The sequence below is a fragment of the Puntigrus tetrazona genome, chromosome 15 (assembly GCF_018831695.1).
Source record: "Puntigrus tetrazona isolate hp1 chromosome 15, ASM1883169v1, whole genome shotgun sequence".
In the NCBI taxonomy this organism is placed as follows: domain Eukaryota; kingdom Metazoa; phylum Chordata; class Actinopteri; order Cypriniformes; family Cyprinidae; genus Puntigrus; species Puntigrus tetrazona.
Genome location: NC_056713.1, coordinates 11,353,646 through 11,362,531, shown reverse-complemented (window position 1 = coordinate 11,362,531; position 8,886 = coordinate 11,353,646). Strand labels below are relative to the sequence as shown.

The window sequence follows — 8,886 nt, the reverse complement described above, 5'->3', positions numbered from 1 at the left end:
GTTGTTGATGGTTCTCTTCATGTAGTATAGTAATAGTTATATAGTAAGTAAAAAAAAAAAAAAAAAGTAACCTATTTCTTGTTTCTTTAAAGCGATTGAGTTGACCTGCTTGATAGAGTCCATTTCTACAAACAATCCCAGAATTGAATGGAAGAAAATAAAAAATGGCGTACCCAGCTATGTCTATTTCCAAAATAAAATTTCAGGTAACAGATTCTCTCTCTCAGAAAATAATGCTGTTTATACGTCGACGGCGTTCAAGCTGAATCCAGCCGAACTTAATGTTCGCAGGTGACTTGGAGCACAGGGCTTTGCTGAGAGAGCCTGCAAACCTTGTAATCCTGAACGCCAGCAGATCGGACACAGCTCAGTATCGCTGTGAGGTGGCAGCCATCGACGACCAGAAGCCCTTTGATGAAATACTAATCAGTCTCGCTGTAAGAGGTACTGTTGGAATAGTTAGGGAGCGTTCTGCGAGTTGTAATCCATGGTTATAACTCTCAGCAGTGTTGCACTGAAATGACCCAAGAGAGCCGATCTGATTGGACAAAAATGTTTCAGTGGGCTTGAGGGCAGGATGAATGTATTGAGCTGATCAACGTGATTCCTCTGCATGCACAAATGTGTCTCTGATTATAATTTGCGATCTTACAGTTTGGGACATACAGCTGAGAGGGAATTTAATGCCATGCTGTATTAGATGCGAATGCTGTTTTCTGCTCGCAGCTTTATTTAAAGTTGGTTATTTATACCTGGTTATTTTTCTAAACACATAATGGTCGAACAAGCTGATGTTTTGTTGTGGATGTGTTGCAGTGAAGCCGGTGATGCCCAGGTGTAGCGTGCCGGAGGCGGTTACGGTGGGCTCAAGCACTGAACTGCGCTGCATTGAGAACGAAGGCTTTCCGCAGTCACAGTATCAGTGGTACAAAACAACGAGGAGCTGCCAGAAGACCAAAACCAGCAGCAAGTTCTACAATTCTTCATACACCATGAACACCGAGACTGGTTCCCTGGTAAGTGCTTTGTGATGAAATGCCAGTTAAAACAACTTTACTCTCTTTACATTTCAGAGGCTTGGATTATAGTCTAAGCGACCATTGTTTTGCAAGAAAATAAACTGCAAAAGAATGTTCCGCTGGCTATATACATCTAAAAAAATCTGCCTGTGAGTGATTATTGGTGCTTTAAATAAAGCACCAAACTGGAATGGACAAAGTAATTTAACATTGAAAAACTTAGGTTTTAAATTAAATAAAGAGATTTAGAAATAGATTTAAGTTATTTTTAAATAATAATTTGAGGTTTAGGTTAAAGAAATAGTTTACCCAAAAAATAAAATTCTGCCATTAATTGTAAAACCTTCGCTCATTTTTGGAACAAAAAATTATGATATTTTTGATTAGACCCTCCCATAGACAGATCACTTATACATATATGTTATATGAATAAGTTATATGTCTTTGTTGTTTAATAAAAAGATAGGCTTAGATTAAATTATGTTTTTTTTTGTGGCCATATCAGTGTGTTTTTTTTTTTTAGATTTTTCGGTTGTAACATTAACCAGGCTTTTGCTAAGTGTAAGAATTCTGTTTGTTTTACAGAAATTCCGGTCGGTGAAGAAAGAGGATGCGGGTGAATACTTTTGCCAGGCCAGAAATGAGGCAGGATGGTCGAAATGCAGTCCTCAGATCATGGAAGTGTGTAAGTGTGCCACTTAAGGATGCCGGTCGGTGGCTGCACTTTGAAATAACGATTAAGCTTTGAATATAGAAATGATTTATTCACCCTCGCGGCGTTCCGAATGCAGTTGTTTTTCATAACTAAATTACAATAATTCACGAAGACTGAGTAAACGATGACGTTATCTTCTCATTGAACGTCATTTCTTTCTAGATGATCTGGACATTGTGGGAATATTCCTGAAGGTATTAGGTGGAGTGGCGGCGTTTATATTCGTCCTTGTGGGGATTTGTCAGATTCAGAAAAGTGGCTACTGTTCCTGCAAAGACCACAGGGAAACCAAGTGAGTAAAAACCATGGCACAAAATGAACCTTACACCATCACCATGAGGGCCCATCTGATTCGATTTGCAATTGAATGCACTTTTTGGTAAGACTGCAATGCTCTGTTTCATGTAGTTACAAAGTACCCCAGCATGAAAACAGGATGGACTACGCCAGTCCAGATGAGGTAAGGCTGTGTGGATTTGCGACGTTATAAAGCGCCGCGGATCTATTTTCATGCATTAGCGCACGTTTAGAGGCTGCAGTCAACACTTTGAAATGTTCTTACAAGGATGGATGAAATATCATCCAAGATTTGTTAGTGTTTATCTTCTCAGATTACACCGCGGCGTTTCTCTGACGGCAGATATTTTCTTTTTATTAATGCTAGCAAAGCTCAAAGTGGTATTAGTGCAATCCTCGGGATAATCTCTCGGTAAAATCTCTACACGGAGAAAAAAATAGTCGGCTGGATTTATGTTTCGCTTCCGTGGTGCCACATTTTAACTACATATCATTTGCCTGCTCTCCGTTTTTCCTCAGGGACATTTCCGCCACAAGTCCTCCTTTGTCATCTGAAGTCAAAGAAGAGGAGGCGAGCGCTCAAGCTGGGTCGAGGCCTCGTGAGCTGACTTTTGAACTGTCAAATTGTGGATTTTACGCAGAGGTGCGACTCGAGCCTCGTGGCTTGCCAAAGTTATTACAGAAAGGAAAACTACTGTGTTAAACAGGGAATTTTTACTCCCCTTATTTTGATTTAAACGGACAGGACTCAAACACAGGTTTACTTAAAACACCACAGTTTATATATAAAAATGGCTTTCAGAACAACACTAAGATTTATAGTTATTACATGCATCTTGTGAAGTGAGGATCATTGTTGCAGCAAAACGAACACGACGTAAAAGATGGGGTTTTTATTGAGACTTTGCAAATAATTGTGAATTTCTGAATGTCTGTTGCACTTCAAATTGTAGCAAGGCTGAATCTGCATCCCGGTGCTGCTGTATGTTTGCCCAAAAATAGTCAACACGTAATACCGGTGCAAGAATTTACATGTCTTGAAGGTAAATATTATATTTCCCACCGGAGATATAGCGTGCGACTATGTGAAGAAGCCTGTCGGTGTAAATGTGTACAATGCCATGCCAAGACTGTTTTATCTCGGTCACTTTTGAGAAGAGTGTTAGTGTCTCCATACTAGTTATTGAGTTGAACCATAAATTTGTAGCATTTTAGTTTGAGATTCAATCGAACATCTCCTTGAAGTCAGTAGACTTGGCTGTGCAGGATGATTCATTTACTTAGTTTCGTTTTTTGAAATATTCCTCTAGATACAGATTACGCACTTGTGGGTTTTTCAGAGTGCCATTTCTGTGTTTAAGTGACCTTCAATGCTTTATAATTGTTTTATACGTTTTGGACATATTGTCCAGGTGTTATTGTTTTAATCTATTTATAATATCTAGGTATATTGTAGTTCACTCCAGAGTAGTAGTTAGACTGTGGGCCGTGTCACAAGAATAAAACTGATTATGTGGAAGTGATCGACATTGTCTATCCATTTATTTTGTTTTTAAAACATGTAGCTATATATGTAATTGGAACGGTGAGGTTATTTTGATTTAGCGTGATGTTTTTTTTACTTTTTTTTTTTTTTTATAAGTAACTTGACGCACTATGACAATATATATTAGTCTTCCTCATGGCATGTCCCACTGTCTAAAAATAGTTCGGCAGACTGTTTTTAGAAAAACAAAAAGAGAAACTGGGTTTGATCTTAATATATTTGTGTAATTCAATAAATAAGCAAGTAAGTAAAATTTCAATGTCCTGTCAGATTGGGGCCAGACACTGTATATTCCACTATGTAAACAAATGTAAAAACGGCATCTTTTATCGAATTATTCAAAGTGTTAAATGGCAAAACATTTTATTTGACCTAACTGATTAAGGCTCGGCGTTGTCACGTTTTTAAATACACTATTGATGGCCAGTCAGTGGACTAAAAGAAGCTAAATTAGGTGTAGTTACACACTCTTAAAATGAAGGGTTTTTATTTATACATGGTCGCATGGAGCCTTTCCATTCCACAAACAGTTTTTTTTAAGCTAAGAAAAAAAAAAGTTATTTGAAGAAAGGTTTTTTGGGCCCCAAAATAGTTTCTGACTGGCATAACTGCAAAAACGTCCTTTTATTTTTTAGGAATGCCGGTGGTGCTCAGCCACAATATTTTCAAACAATCCTATATTTTACTTTATACTATAACAAATACTATATGAAATAACTGACATTCCAGCTATGGTTAAATGTTGAATGTATATCCTTAATATTTAAAGTTACACTGCAAATATAATTATTTTTTTCATGACAATTTCTAGTTTTAAACATAAACCTAACGAAATTTTGTGAGGTTTATGCGTAAAATATGCGTTTGCATAATAGTGTAATAAACATAATTCAAGAAGTCTTACACAAAGACGCAAATGTTTACTTGTTTTAATGGATATTTCTATTGTTTTACTTTAAAAACAAAAGAAAAATATTGATTTAGATTTTTTGCAGTGTATGTCATAAAGAAATTTGTCATATGTTAAACTGTTCTCCATTTTTTGGGGGGGATTATCTTTAATGTGTGGTTTGTAAAAATATGTGAAATCAAAACACATTATTAGAGATGAAATGTGAATAGCATTACCATCGAGATGTTTAATTCTTTACACCGCTACACTATTGTACTATCAAAAAATTATCCATTATATTATCCTTAGATTATAATATTCTCAGGTACAGTTAAAAGAAATGGCCATGTATGTGTACAGTAAATGTGGTCATGTAATCGGTTTTCTTTTACCATTGTTATTTAATAATAAAGAAATTCTTCTATTAAATAATCATGCCATTGTTGTTTCCCCATCTTTTATTATGAAATAAACCGGAACTTTTATTTTGAAATAACCCCTGCAGGGAGATCCAGGAAGTGCGGGAGTTGTTTTACGGGCAAATATCCTTCCTGACTGCGGTCCTGCTGTAAATTAAAGCTACTTTAATTAAACCAGACAGAAATATGCATTAGATTTTGAGCGTAATATATTATATATCTCAACTGAATCGCGCGTGACAAAAAGTCAATTAGCCAATTCGCTTGTTTTTGAAGGCCACTTGTTAAGAGGTAACTATCGGAGCGCTAGGGAACCTGTAGCTGCTGTCAATCAGGTGATCTATGATCGTACGGCACTGAGACCGACACTCGTCCATCAGACATGAGCTTCTTCGGCTTCGGACAGACCGCTGAGATCGACATTGTGTTGAACGACGCCGAGACCAGGAAGAAAGCGGAGCACAAAACCGAAGACGGCAAAAAGGACAAATATTTCCTTTTCTACGATGGCGAAACTGTCAGTGGGAAAGTTAACGTGACACTGAAGACTCCCGGCAAAAGGCTGGAGCACTACGGGATCAAAATCGAGTTCGTCGGACAGATAGGTGAGTTTATCCGCTATCCGCGTGTGAACGGAAGTTTGGAAACGGTCCCGGTGTTTGTGTATGTTTAAACGTGCCACTGATTCGCAGAGCTGTACTATGACAGAGGAAACCACCACGAGTTCGTGTCGTTAGTGAAGGATCTTGCGCGACCCGGTGAGCTTTCACAGTCCCAGACCTTTGACTTTGAGTTCACCCATGTGGAAAAGCCCTATGAGTCTTACACTGGCCAGAATGTCAAACTGAGGTAAATCGTTCAATCGCTTCGTCGCTGAAAAGCATCTAGCTTGGAGTTAAATGGTGTGATAGGGATATGTTGTCATGCACACTACCAGTCAAACGTTTCTGGGGAGTTTGAATGCTTTCTGTGGAACTCTCTTTTGCTCATCGAGCCCATATTTATTTGAGCCTGAAGTCAGCAAAAGCAATAATGTTGTGAAATATTTTTCTATTTAAAAATATTTTCAAATGCAATTTACTCCTGTGATTTTTCTGCGTCATTACTGTATTCTTAAGTGTCAAATGATCTGTTTTATTATTATTAATACACAAAACAGTACATTTTTTTAGTATTCCTTGATGAAAGTCAGCATTTAACTGTCACTAATGTTTTAATAGAATTATTTTTTTAATAGAAATTCATTTTATTTAGCAAGCATTCGTTAAATTAGTAATTTAATCGATTAATTATGATGATAAAGACATTTGAGATGTTACATAAGATTTCTATTTAAGATAAATGTTTTGTTCTGTGGAGAAAATATTAAAACGATCATGTGACTGGAGTAACGAAGCTAAAAATCAGTTATATAAAATAGTATGTAACAATTGTACTGCACGATGCAGGCTCTGTGAGCAGAAGCGACTTCTTTTAAAAAAAAATCTTGCTGTTCAAAATCTTTTGACAGCGCGTGAAGTGCAGAACGCAGCTGAAATCCTTCATTCTGATCTGTTTAGATATTTTCTGCGAGCAACAATCAGCAGAAGGCTAAATGATATCAGTAAAGAGATGGATATCGTCGTGCAGACGCTGTGCACGTATCCAGAGCTCAACTCCTCCATCAAGATGGAAGTAGGAATTGAAGATTGCCTCCATATTGAGTTCGAATACAACAAATCCAAGTGAGTGTGCCTGCCGATACGTTACTTTAAAACAGGTAAAATGCTGAGGTTTACCTGAATGTTTGACAGAATTAACTGCAAAAATAAGTGTATCGTGTATATAATAATATAGTTTATTTTTCAGAGTTACAGACGTGGACAAAATTGTTGGTACCCTTTGGTCAATGAAAGAAAAACTCACAATGGTCACAGAAATAACTGTTATCTGACAAAAGTAATAATAAATAAAAATTCTATAAATGTTAACCAATGAAAATCAGACATTGTTTTTCAACCATGCTTCAACAGAATTATTTAAAAAAATAAACTCACGAAACAGGCATGGACAAAAATGATGGTACCCCTAGAAAACACTGAAAATAATGTGACCAAAGGGACATGTTAATTCAAGGTGTGTCCACTAATTAGCATCACAGGTGTCTACAACCTTGTAATCAGCCATTGGGCCTATATATATGGCTCCAGGCAATCACTGTGTTGTTTGGTGATATGGTGTGTACCACACTCGACATGGACCAGAGGAAGCAAAGGAAAGAGTTGTCTCAAGAGATCAGAAAGAAAATTATAGACAAGCATGTTAAAGGTAAAGGCTATAAGACCATCTCAAGCAACTAGATGTTCCTGTGACTACAGTTGCACATATTATTCAAGTTTAAGATCCATGGGACTGTAGCCAACCTCCTGGACGTGGCCGCATGGGAGGAAAATTGATGACAAATCTAAGAGACGGATAATCCGAATGGTAACAAAAGAGCCTAGAAAGACTTCTAAAGAGATTCAAGGTGAACTTCATGCTCAAGGAACATCAGTGTCAGATCGCACCATCCGTCGTTGTTTGAGCCAAAGAGGACTACATGGGAGAGCGACCAAGGAGGACACCATTGTTGAAAACGAATCCTAAAAAAGCAAGACTGGAATATGCCAAACTACATGTTGACAAGCCACAAAGCTTCTGGGAGAATGTCCTGTGGACAGATGAGACAAAAATCGAAGTTTTTGCCAAGGCACATCAGCTGTATGTTCACAGAAAAAAATGAAGCATATCAAGAAAAAGAACACTGTCCCTACTGTGAAACATGGAGGAGGCTCTGTTATGTTCTGGGGCTGCTTTGCTGCGCCTGGCACAGGGTGTCTTGAATCTGTGCAGGGTACAATGAAATCTCAAGACTATCAAGGAATTCTAGAGAGAAATGTACTAGCCAGTGTCAGAAAGCTTGGTCTCAGTCGCAGGTCATGGGTCTTGCAACAGGACAATGACCCAAAACACACCGCTAAAAACACCCAAGAATGGCTAAGAGGAAAAAAATTGGACTATTGTAAGAGTGGCCTTCTATGAGCCCCTGACCTCAATCCTATTGAGCATCTTTGGAAGGAGCTGAAACATGCAGTCTGGAAAAGGCACCCTTCAGGCCGGACACAACTGGAGCAGTTTGCTCATGAGGAGTGGGCCAAAATACCTGCTGAGAGGTGCAGAAGTCTCATTGACAGTTACAGGAAGCGTTTGATTGCAGTGATTGCCTCAAAAGGTTGCGCAACAAAATATTAAGTTAGGGTACCATCATTTTTGTCCAGGTCTGTTTCATGAGTTTATTTTTTTAATAATTCTGTTGAAGCATGGATTTGAAAAACAATGTCTGACTTTCATTGGTTAACATTTATAGAATTTTATTTATTATTACTTTTGTCAGATTAAAGTTATTTCTGTGACCATTGTGAGTTTTTCTTTCATTGACCAAAGGGTACCAACAATTTTGTCCACGTCTGTATATATTTAAATTATTAATGTTTTATAATGTGCCATGAAATTTTTTTACAAAAAAGTGTAATTTTATGATGTTTTAGAAGATTATATATGATTATGAAAATGAGTGTTTAATTTGTAAAGAGGTGTGTATAGTTAGATATGTTTGTAAAATGTGCTCGACATTGCATTAAAGCGGGATGTTTTCTATTCATAAAATAACTTTCTCAGCATCCTGTTTAGATACCACCTGAGGGACGTTATCGTAGGCAAGATTTACTTCCTCCTTGTGAGGATAAAGATTAAACACATGGAGATCGATATAATAAAGCGGGAAAGCGACTGGAACAGGGCCCAGTGTGTATCAACGAAAACGATGACCATTGCCAAATATGAGATCATGGGCCGGGCGCCGGTGAGAGGTAAAGCTAAACCCTTCATCTCTGTTGTATTGATACTATAGAGCCCGTATTGTACACACTGTTGTGGCTTCTGTTTAGACGCTGAAAGGCATTATTTTCTCGTGCACGTAA

General features: G+C 37.6%; 1 protein-coding gene and 1 pseudogene across 1 annotated transcript; both read left to right on the top strand.

Annotated features, from left to right (window-relative positions):
- The window catches only part of LOC122359466, an 8,491-nt pseudogene extending 3,960 nt beyond the window's left edge, over nucleotides 1–4,531 (top strand).
- Nucleotides 4,532–4,978: 447 nt separating this feature from the next.
- LOC122358627 (vacuolar protein sorting-associated protein 26B-like) lies at nucleotides 4,979–8,886 on the top strand. The gene is made up of 5 exons (XM_043258503.1): nucleotides 4,979–5,493; nucleotides 5,581–5,737; nucleotides 6,448–6,612; nucleotides 8,597–8,768; nucleotides 8,854–8,886. Exons 1-5 carry the CDS (start codon nucleotides 5,271–5,273, stop codon nucleotides 8,884–8,886), a joined length of 750 nt encoding a protein of 249 aa, XP_043114438.1. The 5' UTR covers nucleotides 4,979–5,270.